Source organism: Larus michahellis, chromosome 4 (genome assembly GCF_964199755.1).
Source record: "Larus michahellis chromosome 4, bLarMic1.1, whole genome shotgun sequence".
In the NCBI taxonomy this organism is placed as follows: Eukaryota; Metazoa; Chordata; class Aves; order Charadriiformes; family Laridae; genus Larus; species Larus michahellis.
In genome coordinates this window covers 68,744,298-68,760,876 of record NC_133899.1, presented here as the reverse complement: position 1 = coordinate 68,760,876, position 16,579 = coordinate 68,744,298, and the positions used below count along the sequence as shown (strand labels likewise).

Below are 16,579 nucleotides of genomic sequence, written 5' to 3'. Positions count from 1 at the left end.
TTACAGTTCTCTTAAATTGCTGTGAAACTAGCTGCTGTGAAATTACTTTGGAGGACTACTGTAAGTTCTGAGGCTGAAATAGAAAGGGGAGTTTGCAGAGAACTTTCTTATTGTTAGCATGACTGTTTCATCACAAAATTGATCATGTGCGCAGTTGGCTTGGATCCAATGCTTAGTGTTTTCATTGAAATGATTTTATACTCAAAAAATCAAAAAGAGTCCATAGTCTTTTTCAGGCTTCTTTTTTCCATCAGGATCTGTGGAGCATCTAGTGGTCCTACTAGATGCCCAGTACAGGCTTTAAATTGTTGCTACAAAATGTGAGCATTGGACCTTAAACTCAATGTATATCTTACAGGGGAGGAAATGCACACTGCTTTGCACATGGAGTAGAGTGAACATTAAAATCTAGTTTGTCTGTTAGCTAAATCATATGAGTTGTTGCATAGGTTGATGATTTGGAGCTGGAGCAAATTACTATAGATAGATGCATTTGTAGAAAATAGAGGCTAAAACAGAGGAACAAAACACCTCCCCACAATCCTCAGTTTTATGAATGGAATCTGCTTCTTTGCCTCAAGGTGACTAAGAAATTGTTTTCTTTTAAGAGCGTATCAATATCTTCTGAAAGCAGCTGACATGAATCATACCAAGGCAATGGAGAAAGTGTCTTACGCTTTGTTGTTTGGGGATTACCTGAAGCAGAACATCCAGTCATCAAAAGAATTATTTGAAAAACTAACAGAAGAAGGTTCTCCTAAAGGACAAGTGGTAAGTATGTCCTTCGATTCTACAGAAGTTTTTATAGGTTTATGAATTGTTTTATAGATTGTACTTATTCTAGGTTCGTTTTATAGATTGTTCTTGGATCCAAAATAGAATGAGAACAGTAAGTGGTATCTGTTGCCTGGTTAAAAAAGACAGCAGGCAGAGTGCTGCGTTTTTTAAAATTGTTTGAAAACTTGATGTAAAACATTTGGTCCAGGCTCTGATTCAGGAAATGTATTTTACAATGCTTGCCTAAGCGGTTCCTAGTCCTGACTGCTCATTGCCTTTACCTTTTTAAATTTCACTAGTGCCTTGCTTTGGTTCAAAGCTTGTCCCCCAAATGCTTCTGCTTTACCTCGCTTCTTCGTGCTGTTAGCATTACTGAGGGTGCAAGAACAAATGGCACCTGCACCCTCAAGGTAAACGCATGGAAATAGGTGTTCTCTTTGAGTTTAAAAAAACAGCATTAAATTACTAGTAGTATAGTATGATGGTGATCTTTTCATTTCATTTCTTATCTGTTGTATGACTGACTAGATGGGATGTATAAGTCAAAAAACAGGTAGATACAGGTGATCCCAGCCAACAAATCTTCTCTGAAACTGTTACTTTTTTCATGTGTTTTGTGCGGGCTGTTGTGGCTTTTCATCTGCAGTTTTATCTTTGTGATATATACACACAAGATGTGTGTTATACACACAAGTTCATAATATAGGAAGTTATAGGAAGTCAAGATCCTACTCCTAGGATCTTGAATACTGTTCATTGGAATGGGACTTTGTCCACGTGCCTTTGCCCATTATAGAATTGTTCATAGGTAATTGTTAATATGCAATGTCATAAAATGGTGGTGTTATCAATTTTAATGTCTCAATATCTGCATACACTTATTTTTAGTTCTCTCTTGTTTTGGAAGTGTCAGCTGTTAGGAGTTACCCAGTTTCTATTAGCTCTTTGGCTACCAAGTCTCCTGCTGTTCCCTGTTTAATATTGGAGTGCTGATCTACCACAGAAAGCAGGAACATGTTTTCTCTAGAGACTTTATATCTCAATGAAGACCTTGACTTTCGTTGTTCTAGAATTCAGTATTGTCTGCATGAGATGATTTTTTTTTGTGTGTGTGTGTGTGCTTTCAGAATTGCCTAGAATAGTCTTAGAACACGCATCAAATACAGACACCTTTATGTGTATACTGTTATCTTCTGGGCTAGTAGTTTCTCCTCTGAGACACACAGCTGTAACAGGTGTTATAGATAGAGCAGTAATGACGTAAATTGTAAGAATAAAAATAACTTTTGAAAAAACCTCAGCCAAACAGCTCTGTGTGTTCTCACTGCTTATATTTATAGTCATAAATGCAACTAAACCATGGCAGAACAGATGCAAAATGGTAAATTCATAGGATCTGTTAGACAGTAAATCAAACAGCATGACACTTCTAGAGAAGGTTCATGCGTGTTTGCACTGGTGTATGAGACACATAGGATACATGGATAACCTGACAGATATTGCCGATCTTCACTTGAGGGTCTTTAAACTGGGATACTTTTACTGTTCAGGACCTTTGGATCTACATTTGGCATTCAGGGAACTAGTAGTTTCTTCCTTGCATTCGATCCACTAGACTGAATGCTGGTGAGATGTATTTATGCTAGTGTCCTAGGCAACTGAATCGTTTAGAAACTCCATACTTTAAAAGGGGCAGGGAAGGGCCTACATAGGAGGTACCAAAGTGAAGGTAGAGTTCGGCATGTTCTTTGAAGCTTTGAATTATTGTTAGACAACTTTATACTTACGTATTCCAGGAAAACTGATCCTCGAATTTTCAAAGGATGTGCTAACAAACTTTGTTTTATTTCTAGGCTCTTGGATTTCTATATGCCTCTGGTCTAGGAGTCAATTCCAGTCAAGCTAAGGTAACTTAGAAACCTTCAGTGTGTGCTCCTGTATTTTATCTTGGAGGCACATGTTAAATAACCAATGATTTTGTTTTAAGGCCCTGGTGTATTACACCTTTGGAGCTTTAGGAGGAAATCTGATCGCCCATATGATCTTGGTAAGTAAGTTAAGTTAGTAATTTTATATATGCAAGAACTTTTTTGTACTCTTAAATTTTTAATGTAAGATTTGCATTCATGTACTACGCTGTCCAAATAGTAGATCATTATACATGCACTGGGTGGGCAATAGGATCTTCCATTTTACTCCTTGTTAACTTAAGGAAAAGTCTGCTCATTTGAAGTTATATACCACTATGAATTTAGATGGACCATGTTTACCTCTCTTGACTTAAAGCAGACGCATCAGACTTCCAATTTTTATAGGCTAATGAGAACTGTGAAAGCCAGAGATCTTTGCAGAAGATGCTCTTTTAATCAGTATTGTGAGATTTAAGACAACTAAACTGCAACATGTGTAAGTAAAAGGCTTTGGGTTTTCACCCATCAGTATCATTCAGCTTTTTTGCTTTTTCCTGAGTAATATCTGAAGTATATTGGCTACACTTAAACTTTAATGATGTTGGTCAGTTGCTTTTAATGCAGACACAGTGGACTTGTGGCCTTTGTTTTGCCTATTGTCTCATCAAATCTTACTCAAATAATGTGAAAAAAGTTTGTAACCTGGCAAGTGGTATGTTGTCAAATAACCAATAGTCCCATATTTTTATATTTTCCTTTCTAGGGTTACCGGTACTGGGCTGGGATAGGAGTCCTTCAAAATTGTGAATCTGCTCTCACTCACTATCGACTTGTAGCTAACCACGGTAAAAAATTTTTACTAGGCTAACCTTCTTTATTTTCTATGTATTTCTATATCATTCACCTAGAGGATACTAGAAGTACTGTCAACACTACTAGTATAAAAATAGAGAATGCCTGCTATTAAACAAATTATCTGTTTGACACTGAATCATGATATGCTATTTTAATCTCTGTCGAAATGTTTTTAATTCTTACAGTGTCAAAGTAATCCATTCTCTCTGAGTAACAGTTCGAAGGTCTGTAGAGATCTGTTTTTATTAAGTAGCAGTGTAATATTTGTATTGAACAAAACTGTCTGAAAACTTATCTTCTCTGTTTTCCAGTTGCTAGTGACATTTCTTTGACTGGTGGCACAGTGGTTCAGCGAATTCGCTTAGCAGATGAAGTAGAAAATCCAGGAATGGCAAGTGGGATGCTAGAAGAAGACTTGATTCAGTATTATCAGTTTTTAGCAGAGAAAGGAGATGTGCAAGCACAGGTAAGATTAAATTCACCTGATGGCTTGCAAAGGTTTTCAAGAATTAAAGGAACAGCTTTATGAAATACAGAAAGATGTTGGAGCTTTAGTTTTCTCTTCCTCCTAAATCAACCGGATTGTTATTTCCTGACTAGTTTTTATGAAAAGAGGTTTATATTTTAGTGTGTTTAAGGTAGAGCTTGGGCAAAAAATGCAAATTTTTGTGGAAAATAAGTCCAAAACATTACAACTTTAGTATCTTAGGAAAGAGGATTTTGGCTTTCACTAGAAACCAGCCAGACTAGTTTAAGGAGAACTTTAGAGGTTGTGGAGGAAGCCTTAATCAAAAGAACTGGCCCTGACAGGGCACGTCAATTTCTCACTGCTTCTGCTCTTGTATGACTTCTGTGTGCTGCAGGCTAGACCTCTTCTACACACAATGCAGGAGTGGAGGACACTAATATAGGCAAATTGTCACAATTCAGCTTGGTCATATATGACTTAAAAATTAGGTAGGCAGAATTCAAATGAGCAATTATTATTTTGTATCTAGGACAGTCATGTCACTTTCATCTAGGATAAATTTGTGCTTAGGCTAATGTGAAAAAGTAGGACTGTACTGTAGTTATTGAAGCAAATCTGTGCCTTGAGACTCAGTGGCATCTTTAATTCTGATATGGTTTGTCTTTGTGCATGTAATTAGCTCACTGGTATCTGTATTACTAGAAACAGAAAGTCCCTAGGGAAAAGTAACTTATTTGCAATGTAAAATTTATTTTTAGGTTGGCCTTGGACAGTTGCACTTGCATGGAGGAAGAGGAGTAGAGCAAAATCATCAGGTACCCTGTCTGTGTATATCTCTGATGCATGTTACACTTGGCAGAAGGGGAGAAAGTATAGCTGAGACCACAATGAAGCAGAATTGTTTAAGTACCACTGTAAGGTATTTAATGACTTCAATAATCTCATTCAATAAAACTTAATTCATTCAATAAAACTTAATCTTTATGTGACTAGTAAATGGAGCTGATTTTCTTACACAATTAGTTTAAGTAGTTTGACTAATCATCTTAGAAATGAGGAAGTCAAAAACAAAGCAGGTTTTCATCAAGTAGTACTTGAAACCGGCTGAGCTTTTGTACATGTGGTAGAATCTTCATGACACACTCTGCGTGCGTTAGCGATGATAGTCTAGTTTATGTGGCTTGCAAGAATATTTTGCTTCTATAGGCGAAACAGTGCAACTTTCATTAAGGATATTTAAGTGTGCACAGAAAATAGAACTTCTACTGATGTAAGCCAACCTAGCTAGCGCTTATAGAAGTTAAAATACCTAACCTCTTCTTAAAGAATGCATTGAAAAAATGGAGAGCTGAGGATTATTTCAGACTCAGCTGCCAACAAGAAATTATTTAATGGTCATCACATTTAAAATACCTTAAAATGACTGCTCTATAAGGGTTCAGAGATATCAAGTGCTCAGAATGACTATAACCAAGCTCTCTGTAAAACTGAAATAGGAACTGACAGATCGCTCCTCTTCTAAACAGGGTTTGGAGGTACAATAAGGAAGTAAGATTTACCCAGGCAGCTTGTGCATACTAGCAATTGTAGGGCTTTTTTTCCTCTGCTTTTTGGAAAACACTGTTGAGAGGGATTGCTGCTCAATATTCCAATTATAAGTGGGGAACCCTGTTACATATATTAAATTAGGTGGGATTGATAACTTTTATCCCAGGAAGAACCTGGTAACTTGGCAAACAACCTACTTCCAATTGCAAGAAAAGGTACTCAAATCATAGTCATAGTGGCTAAAATACTTGTTTTCTTCCCTACAGCGAGCATTTGAGTACTTCAATCAAGCAGCTAATGCTGGAAATTCACATGCAATGGCCTTTCTAGGAAAGGTAAGATATGAACACTCTCAGAAGTAAGCAAACTGACTGCCTTTCAATGAAAAATAACAAATATTTCTTACTTCCTGATATCAGGTATTCTAAAACTTGAATGCTGGAATCTAAGTACTTCTGTTTTGCTGCTGTTCTGAATTGTCCTGCAAGATTTGAGTGTCATAGTCTATTCTATGTAGTCTAAATTTTCTACTTGCTCCTTCACATTAGGAACTTTTGGTTGGTTTTTTTTCTAAATAGCGCTTGAACTAGATATTTTTTTTTTTTTTTTTAAATTAAATAGTTAAATACCTAAATATCCTTCTGTGGTGGAGCTCAAAACTCAGAGTAGGCCACTATGCTCTTCCATACAGTGTGTGGGGAAAAGCTAGGCTTCTCAAAAAATTTGCCTAGTGGGAAATACTAAGTTCAGGAAGGAAAGGGGAAAGACATCTGTATTCTTATTCTGTGTAGAGAACTGAGGCATCTGAGTCAGAGTTGCCAATTAGTCTGCATCTACACCGAATCAAAGCCAAAGTCTATTTGCGAGGTGGGCCATTGTATGAATTTTCTCAGATCTAAGTCCTTTTTTTCATGTAAAACATGATTGCTTTTGGTGCTGTTTTGGTTACTGCTTCAAAAGGCATTTAGGTCACTTACCTGAGACCTGGGTTGCAGGCTACCTTCACCCTGTGAGGAGCTAAATCCTTATTACTCCATTGGAGTACCCTCTAAGGTTAGGCCGCAACACACAGCAGCTCTAGCTCATCTTTTTCAGGCTGTCACTGCAGTAGAGGATGCAAAATTCATGTCCTTAGAGCATGAAAAAAATAGCATAATGTGATAGTCAACAGGAGAAATTGCACGTCCCTGCTTTGTTTATGGCTTGAGTGTTTTGTATCTAATAAATGCTGAAATGAACAGGGTTTAGTAATCAATTTTTTTCTTTGTTTTCAAGAAGTATTTTAACTGCCAATCCACTGGTCTCACAAGAGTTTTGCCTGATTATGTGTTCTTCACTGCACAGTGGTAGAACTCAAAAATGAAGTGTATTTTCATAAAAACTTTTTAATTTTATAGGCAGTTCATTCTCTATTAGAGAGTTAAACCCTCTGAATCTGAATTTTACAGCATAGAGATGTGTTCTCTGCTTCTGGGCAAGTTCTCTAATGATTATTCAGTAATGCAATAGTCAGAATAGTCTAATAGTAGAATAGACTCCCTCATATGCGAAGTGAAGATACTTCATTATCTCCATGCTAAACCAACTTCTTCAGCTGTTCTTTAATAATGCCTTTCTCCTTCAGATGTACTCAGAAGGCAGTGATGTTGTACCTCAGAGCAACGAAACAGCTCTTCAGTATTTCAAGAAAGCTGCTGATATGGTATGATTATCTGTAAGCTGGAAATGCAGCATATGCATGAAAAACTTGATTAGCTCAGAAATGCTGCTAGTGCTTCTTTTTGTGCACTTCCATGTGCATACACCTACTCCCAACTTCTGCCCCAGAGTAGCCCATAATTAAGCCCTGCTTGTTTAAAATGTCAGAAACTCCCGCCAGTTCTGGTCATGGTGCTTCATGAAGTTGTATCCAGCGCAAGGAGTCTAACTCTCAGGAATGCTCACATCAGTATGAAATACTGCGCACCTAAATAGGCTGCAATTCTGTTAAGTGTTAATTTTCATTAATCCAAAGTTATCTTGTCACAGAAACTATTGGTTTGGTTCTGTTCTGCGGTCAGTGAATAGACAATGGTTTTGGTTTTATACCTCTCATCTCGTTGGACTGTTGGGGTTTTTTGGCTCTTAATTCCTTGTGTCTGTTTTTGACCTATCACTTATGGTAGCATTTGTACACTTAAAGCATGAGTGGTCCTTCAGGAAAGACGCTCATCTACTGTGTTTCACATGCTAAAGTTCTGAGGGGTCTTCATGGTTCTTGCATTCCACAATTAAATTGCTGTTCTACACCTCTGTCCTAGGACAGAGTAAGGATCTCTCAATTTGCTTATTTCCTACATTCACTGAAGATTTCTGAGGTACCTTGTTGCCTGTCCTGGCACTGAAGGAATACCATAGTGCATACTTTTGCAGGGGCAGTGGTCAGTAATCCAGCCCCCAGGACAGCCACCAACCTGGCCTTAAATTAAGACAGATTCTCAGAGTTCTTCTGGCTGTTTTGGGAGCTTCTGTAGCATCCAAAACATCTCAAAAAGATATTACTGCCTCAGCTTTCTATGGGTGTGCGTTCTACATCTCATACAACATTTTGAAAGTGCACAGTAGACTTTCATAACAAGTGTTGAACGCCTTTCTTTTTCTTATTTATCACCGGTATAGTTACTGAATAAAAGTTACTGAAGATGCTATTTTCTCCCTAAATAACTATTACTAGGAGCAAAGTTACAAAGCAGATCTATCTTAAGCACTATTTGTTTTAGTGATTTAAAGACATAGCCGAAACTTGAAAGATGTAGCTGTATGTTTTACCTTTCCCTGCACAAATGTTTTCCTGTGCTTTCAGGGTAATCCAGTTGGACAGAGCGGATTAGGAATGGCTTACCTCTATGGAAAAGGTGTTCCAGTGGTAAGCTTTTGACAGTCGTCTTTCTAATCATAGGTGATTGTGTAACTTCTTGTTGTCAACAAACTTTTTCTCTGGTTGGAAGTACTGTAGAAAACTTAGTTGTAAAGTTAACTGTAATTGTGAAGTTAATTGTTACACTGAAAACTCCATGAGGAAATCTGTAATATTAAAAAAAAAATTACTGTGGAGTTAGCAGCTATGAAACATGCTGAGTTCCCTCTAACATTTGAAAATGTTGTTGAAGCTATTAGAAATGCATAGCAGTGTGAATTTTTAGTAGGAGTTTTAAACTTGTCTTGGATTTTCTTGTGAAATTAAACAAACCCTAACTATCTTTATTTATGTATCTTGTGAGAGTGGAGGAACACTTTGAAACTTTTAATGAGTTCATTTACCTTGTTGCTTTTCCCACAGGAAGGTTTCTTGTCAAATGTTTTGTATTTAGCTATGCAAACAGATGTTCAAAAGTTGAAAATCAGCCCAAAGTTGAGGAAATAAGTTAAATAATTGTTCTAGAAACAGAATAGGGCATCCATTCTGTTAAGCATAACTATTCATAGCAATGATATATATGGATGACAGCTTGGACATAAGCTTCAGACAGACTTAAGACATGCTAATATGATTGTAGGCTATTTCATTTGTTGTTTCCAAATTTTGACCAGATGAATATTTTTTTGCTAGACTATCTCACTGTAATCTTTCTGTAATATAGATCTGTCCATGCACTGACACATGCGTGCATGCGTGTTTTCTCTCTTTACTTAAATTGTGGTGTATTGCAAGGCTATAATGACTGGAGTAAATCTTCCTGCAGAACTATGAGCTAGCACTGAAGTATTTCCAGAAGGCTGCAGAACAGGGATGGGTTGATGGACAACTTCAACTAGGTTCCATGTATTACAGTAAGTGGAATCAAAATGATGATTTTGCGGGTCTAAGCATCTGCCCTTTCAGTAACTGTTCACTAGGTGGCATTAGAAGTATAGATATACTGCATGTAGAGTGGCTTTACTGCATTGAATTTATATTTTATTCTGTTTTTTCCTAATGCTTTCACAGTGTTTTTCTTTATACAACTCTGCTTTTCAAGAGCAATGAATAGCAATGACTTATTCTTTCTTTTAGATGGCATTGGAGTCAAAAGAGACTATAAACAAGCTTTGAAATACTTTAACTTGGCCTCCCAGGGCGGCCACATTCTGGCTTTTTATAATCTGGCTCAGATGCATGCTACTGGCACTGGAGTGATGCGATCCTGTCATACTGCTGTTGAGGTAAGGTTATCCATTTATAAAGGTCCAATAATACTGACTTGCAAAAGGTTGGATATAACCACATCAGCTTATATTGGAAATTTGTCTTAGCTAAAATCCACTGGTGACTGCAGAGCCAAGGCTATCAAAAGGAAAAGTGATATCTTTATCAAACTCCTTTATATCTCATGAGAAAAATCTTTATTTTTATGTTGGTATGGCAAGTTTGTATTTCCTTTATTAACTTGGAAGAAAATGAGAATCTTAATACAAAGTAAGCTGGTATTTTATAAGTACTGAATTCTTCAATTAGACATGGGTTTAAATGTAACAAAAAAGCTGATATTAAGAATAATTCTGAGCAAGCATCTGAATCTTGGCTTGTATTTGCTTAGTAACCTGCATCTTAAAGTAAGCCTGTCTTAACCAGTAAGTTGTCTATCAAGTTTTTCCTGTGAAATGTAAATATTTTAAGCAGGCATTTGAAGGTTGAAGGTTTACCTCTTGCAAAACCTAAATTTCTGAAGTTCCTGACAACCAGTCTTCCCCCCCTTTTATTTTTTCCCCCTCTGCAGTTGTTTAAGAATGTATGTGAACGGGGACGTTGGTCTGAAAGATTGATGACTGCCTACAACAGCTATAAAGATGGTGATTCAAATTCTGCTGTGGTTCAGTATCTTCTCCTGGCAGAACAAGGCTACGAAGTTGCACAAAGCAATGCTGCTTTCATACTTGATCAGAGTAAGGACCTGAATTTGTACTGAAAGTTTGGGGTTTTTTGGAGTTGATCTGCAGTAGCCCATTTAGCAGAGTGCTAGTGTGCTTGAAGATATAATTACATAGCTCTTGTTCAGTTAGAACTTCAGTGAGAGTCTTGTCCTCTTTCTTTCTTGTCACACTGGATAGCAGTCAGTTTTAATTTTCACCTCCAAGGATAGCTTTCTGGCCTAAAAGTTAGAATACACTTAAATTCTAAGTTACAGGATTTAAAAAATGGAGAATGCTTTAGAAAGTTGCACAGTGCTGAAAATTTTCTTCCCTGGGCTTCCCAAACACAGACTTAACACTTCATTTTTGAATCTATAAAGTAGGAGTTGCATTAGTTTTTCCTTTGGCCTTTACTATGCATACAAGCTTCAGTTTCCTATGTTCTTTATCCTGTAATGTCTTCTGTCATTTTTTTCCAGATTTTTTTGTAACTTCACTTTTACTACTATTGAAGCAGGGATGAAGAGCTGGGCAGTTAGTTCTGTTAGATTTGAAAAACACTTGTCCTAGGTCTCTTATTGCAACTAGGTGGCTAGAACTTGGATTTCTTAGTTTGATGTCGTAGGGGAAACAATGGAAGAACAAGTGACAAATCTTTCCAGAAACTACAAAACCCAGAATTTTTGAACTTTCTGGATCTCAAACCTAGAAACCTAAGTGTGTCCTTACCAGCATTAGGGCTTTGTATCTTAATATAAAAATCAGGCTATTGGTGGCTAATAGGCTAATCTAACGTCTTAATTTCCAGTGAATGTTTTTCAAAGGTGCCTCAGTGACTCATCTTTAGATAAGCTACAGCAATGACAGTCTTGGCTGGGAGTAGGTTCTTGCAAAGAAATAGCATCTTTTCTTGTGTTAAAATTCTGATTGTCATTACTCAGATATATCTGCATCTCAACTGGAGATGAATTTAAAATTCTTTTATACGCTTTATACAGAAAGTCTGTATGTCAACTGTGAGATCGTATAGCTGAAACCATACTTACACTAGAAGCGAAAAAAGTTACAAATCCTTTTAACTGAATTCTGATACTTCAGCAACCCTCAATTTATGACATGGACAAGTAAAATACCTTGTGTTCTGAAGTAGCTGTAGCACTGCTGTGTAAAATATGCAGTCTCTGGCTGTTAAGGAGTTTAAGCCTTCATTTTACTTGAATAGTCCTGTTTTTCAGATGGTCAAACTAAAATAGCTTATACTTTAGCCTTGTATTTGAGTGCAACTTTGTCAGAGCTCGAAGTGTGTGCATCTTCTGGCATTCTTCAAGGATGCTTCAGAATCTCCTGGAGTAGGAATGGGAGAGACACTTGGTAAGCAATATTTCAGGGTGAAATGGTACAACTTGTTCCTAGCTCTTACGTGGGCAGATACATGGAAAGAAAGACTATATAAATGAAAGGGGATTTTGTAAGTTTTGGATGGGTTGAATCTTTTTTGTGCTATAGCACAGATTACTTCAAGTTTTTAATTCATTTCAGCAGGCTAAATATAAGCATGGGCTTTTTTGTGGTCTTGTGTGCATGTACCGTGCTTCTGTTTAACTGAATTACTTTCTTCTCTAGAAGAAGCCAGTATAGTAGGAGAAAATGAAACCTATCCTCGAGCTTTGCTTCAGTGGAATAGAGCAGCTGCTCAAGGTATGTCCATACCTCACAATTCCAACTAGTTTATTATCAGCAGAGCCATTAATGTTTGATTTCGTGCTTTCTATGAAATGGGCAAGGAGGGAAAGCTTACCTCCTTCTGCTCAACGTTAGTTCTATTCCACATAGAGTAGTTGCTGTTCTTTGTTCCACTGTTAGCTGTAACGTCATTGCAATATGCTTGCAGTTCTGAGCCATTCTGAAATCCTGAAGATTAAAAGAACTAAAACACAAATGTACAATGTGTTTCTTTTGCCATTCCATATGGAATTATAGAGCAGTGTTAAACAGCGTTAGGAATGTTTACCCTGACTTTTCTAAAAATAAATTCACTTGGAAAAACAGATACAAAGTACCCTTTAGGATTTTGGTACTTGTCAACATTTATAAGAAATGCAATTTCCTATTCAAAGCAAGCAAAGCTCAGTGATGAAGAATGCAGTCTTGATGTCCAACCAACCCAAGTTTGAAACTCTGGTACTTGTAATCCTATCCTAAAATAAGCAAAACTAAATTTAGTAATTAAATATCTCAGTGTGAGGTCTCTAACTTTTGTATGAGTGCATCTACACTAATGTCTGTCTGCTAGCTTTTTACTCAACAGCATGCGTATCATGCAAATGGAGCCTAAGAGTTTTGTCTGAAAATCTTCAGACCTACTTGGTTTTTAGTAGAAACTTAGAAATTGAGAGGATGGAATGGTTAAGTATTCAATTACCAACTGATGATGAGAGACTTTATTTTTCAAGTTTTCAGTGTATCTGTTTTAGAAACAAAGCTGAAGCCCTTAATGACTATATAACAAATGAAAAGTTTTTCTGTAATAAGTGATGATGAACAACATGATATAGATTTTCGACTGATGCCACTAAATACCCATAAAAATGTTCGTAGGATTACTGGGAAACCGACTTTCCTTAAAATAGAAATCAGTTATGTTTAGGTTAGCTACACACAATATTTTAAAAAAAAAAAAAGCTGTTTATGTGAGAGTGGGAAAAAAGGAAACAGTTTGTGCAAGCTGTGGAAAGTAATAATAAAGTCCTTACTGCATCTTCATATGAAACTGAAAGGCTTTCTTTGCCTAACTATTTTATCTTTTTGTGTTGTTTCTTGATTTATAGGATATACTGTTGCAAGAATTAAGCTTGGAGATTACCATTTTTATGGTTTTGGTACTGATATTGATTATGAAACTGCATTTATTCACTATCGACTGGCATCAGAGCAACAGCACAGCGCCCAAGCAATGTTTAATCTGGGCTACATGCATGAGAAGGGATTGGGCATCAAGCAGGTGAGTAAGCTGTTGGCTGATAGTCTGATTAATTATAGTTAGTGCATTTGCTCATACTAGATTAAATCCATAACCACTACTGGGCTTTGGGCACTATACAACCCAAAGTAGCAGAATTAGGAGAATTAGCATGTCTCCCAATACACTCTCCAATAGCAAATGGATAAGTATATCCACTTCACACTTACCAATGTGAAGAAATGAGGTATAGACAGGGAAAAAACTATTTGCTCAAAATTGTGAAGATTGGCAAAGAGTGCCGTATGCTGTTAGTAATGCTTTCAAGACTTTGAAGTGTAATGAAATGAATGCAAATCAATTACAGGTTCAAAGTACTTCAGGACAACATTGTTCTCAACCTCTGAAACACTGGTTAATTTGTTTTCTGTATCATGACATTTTGAAAACAAGTTCTGTGCATCTTCAAATAACAAACCATAAGCACCAACAACAATGTGATTATTAGCTATGGTTTTTCCAATTAGGCTAGGCCACAATTTCCTTTACAAACTACATTGCCTAAAAGAAGGCAGTATATCTGGTTCTCTTAGGAAGCCTATGGTGTATTGCTGTCCATGAGTTAACTAAAACTTATGGAATCCAGAGCAACATGTTCTTGTATGTGTCAAAATAATGTAGTTAGTAATTGCATACTAATTTTGAGCAGCCAACTTTACCTTAATGTATGATTAATTCATGTGATTAATGTATTAATTTAGTAATATTTTCTGAGATACCTGAAACTGTAAGAAACGGTTTCATTTTCCCTATTTTCAGTGAGCTTCTACATTTGGGTTTTGTCTAGGTATGCACCTTTTAATTACTCCGTTGGTCTAGTAAAAGACCAGTTTTTGCTTCTTTTCCCCTAGATTTCTGGCAAAAGATCAGAACAGTGAAGGGCAAGTCTTAGGTCAATATTGTTATTTTGGCAGCAGCAAGCAATCAACCTTTGAAAACTGCTTACTGACCTACCTGTAGATGTGACAATACACAACAGCATTATTTTGAAAGCTTACCTTCAAATTTTGTTTTAGAACTGTTTTCTCTTTTTAACCGAGTCTTCAAAACTAGTTAACTTCTGAAAATGTGCTTGCAGCTAAAAGCAGTTGTGGTAAAGTTGAGAGGTTTTCTTTTTTTTCTTGTTTTTTCTTTGAAATAAAATCCTTTCAGACACGGACTTTTTTATTTCTTTTGCTTCTCCCTTGAAAACAACCCAATTTAGAACAAGTAATAAAAACTTTGAAAATGTTATTACATCACGTTCAGCGTAACTGCTAAGAATTTGAGAAAAATGAGTCCTAATGCTGTCATTTGCGCAGAGTATTCTCCAACCTGAAGCAGAGATGGCTACACATAGACAGACGAAATGAGTACACAGGGGCTCACAATGAGCATATGCAGCCTTGCTTTAAGCAGATGAATAATACTTTCCTCTCCACTGTGGAGGGAAGAGTTGAACTGCAAGGGAAATGGAAATTGTTCGTGTAAATATGGGAAAGAAGCACTGAGAATGTCTAAGCAAGGAAATTCCGTGTATAAAACCAGTCTTAGGAATTCTGGATAAGTAATGTCTTTGCTTGCTGTGTGCCAAAACTTTACAACTGTAAGAGGAGAGGATGGGGATTTAGGATTGACTATTTAAGACTACAGTGGCGCTGGTCTAGGCTATTCTGGAAAAAGGCTAAGACTGAGTTTTGAATGAAGCAAAAGAATATTTGGCTTTCTTTTCCTAGAAAGGAAACTGCGGAATTTTGAGCACCTCTGAAAATCACTGATAGTTAAAATCATGCTTCCTGGGGTAGCAGGTGATGTCTACCACTAAAGTCTGTGGAAGTGGTATATAAAGATTCTAGCACTATAGCGTCTAACAAATTAGGGATTTAGTCTGTTGAAGAAAGGGATGCGTACTCTTACTCTCTCCCCATCTATGTCCATGTCATTAAGACTGCAAGCACTCCAAAGTTAGAATGATCCAATAAGGTGGCCTGCACAACTTCAGTTTAGGTCACTGCTCGTTCTGGATAATCCTGAATAAATATGGTATGTTTTACTAGGCTTTTTTTCCACAAACAGCTTTTGATGTATTCTCTCTTTACTTATTGAATAAATAGTCTTTCTTACATACAGGATTCTATGCTATACTTCCTATACGTAGGTAGTTTTCAGACTCACACCTGGTCAATGCCAAATATTAAGCTGCCTCAGAAATCTCACGCATGTACACTGTTATACGCTTTTCATAGATTTAATGTTGTCCAGTTCCTGAGCCTGCATGTCAGAATGAAGACTATTTCCATATACTGCTCAAAATAGAATTAATGATTTTCTCGAATTAATTTTCTCGTGGTCTCCTCTTAAGATATGGCATGCTATTTCAGTGCTATTTGTGTGTTAAAGCTCAGAGTCCTAGAGGTCTCACTTGTCTGAATGAAGTGCTTGCTAATTAGAAATTAAAGTAAGCCATGATTTAGGCTCTGCTTCTACACTGACACTAGCACAGTACAGAGGAGGTAAGGAAACTCTTCTAAATAGTTACACAAAAGACAGACTTTCCAGGCTCAAGGAATATTCAGAGTTGTTCTATTGAATTAAAATACTAAAATGGGAGCTAGTATATCTCATTCACATAATGTGTTGATTTTCATACTGTTATTTCCACATGTGTTATGGAACTAAGCTTTGCTGTTTCAGTGAGCAGAAAATCTTTATGGTATTTCACAGTCAGGATAAAATATAAAATGAACATGTGGCATGAAGTCCTGGAGGTTTCTCTTATTTTAAGTGTCCAACTTGGAACACTTCCAGAGGTAAGTCTTACACAGGCCTGTCCTTCACATCACTGAGTGAACATAGGCAGTTTGTATCCAAATATCCTAACATTGCACAGTATGTATCTGAAATGGAACCAAAAAAAGCCCCAAACAAACAAGGAAAGTTACACTATTCAGGCACACGTATCCTCTGTTCGTCTTGCTACAGTTGCCTTCTTGTTCCAGCTGCCACAGAAGAGAACACTAATTTAAGCTCTTCCTAAAGTTGCCAGCTGTTTGTGCTCATACTTTTGCCAGGCTGCCCTCACTAATGCAAGTTATGTCTGTTTTGGATAAGGCATAGAATCTAATTTGGGAATATGTGCAGAAATGGTTAGAA

General features: G+C 36.8%; 1 protein-coding gene across 3 annotated transcripts in view; it reads left to right on the top strand.

The window, feature by feature from the left end:
- The window catches only part of SEL1L (SEL1L adaptor subunit of SYVN1 ubiquitin ligase), a 36,080-nt gene that overhangs the window by 13,471 nt on the left and 6,030 nt on the right, over nucleotides 1-16,579 (top strand). Inside the window, exons 6-19 of one of the 3 annotated variants that reach the window (XR_012586796.1) lie at nucleotides 609-771; nucleotides 2,631-2,684; nucleotides 2,765-2,824; nucleotides 3,451-3,532; nucleotides 3,854-4,008; nucleotides 4,770-4,826; nucleotides 5,826-5,894; nucleotides 7,184-7,261; nucleotides 8,402-8,497; nucleotides 9,282-9,369; nucleotides 9,593-9,741; nucleotides 10,296-10,461; nucleotides 12,052-12,126; nucleotides 13,257-13,429. Coding sequence is in view for 2 of the 3 variants with exons in the window: in XM_074585436.1 (XP_074441537.1) it covers nucleotides 609-771; nucleotides 2,631-2,684; nucleotides 2,765-2,824; nucleotides 3,451-3,532; nucleotides 3,854-4,008; nucleotides 4,770-4,826; nucleotides 5,826-5,894; nucleotides 7,184-7,261; nucleotides 8,402-8,464; nucleotides 9,282-9,369; nucleotides 9,593-9,741; nucleotides 10,296-10,461; nucleotides 12,052-12,126; nucleotides 13,257-13,429 (1,432 nt within the window). In the remaining variant the exon portion in view is untranslated. The remainder of the gene's footprint in view (nucleotides 1-608; nucleotides 772-2,630; nucleotides 2,685-2,764; nucleotides 2,825-3,450; nucleotides 3,533-3,853; nucleotides 4,009-4,769; nucleotides 4,827-5,825; nucleotides 5,895-7,183; nucleotides 7,262-8,401; nucleotides 8,498-9,281; nucleotides 9,370-9,592; nucleotides 9,742-10,295; nucleotides 10,462-12,051; nucleotides 12,127-13,256; nucleotides 13,430-16,579) is intronic. The other 2 variants (XM_074585436.1, XM_074585437.1) reach the window with 2 other exon arrangements.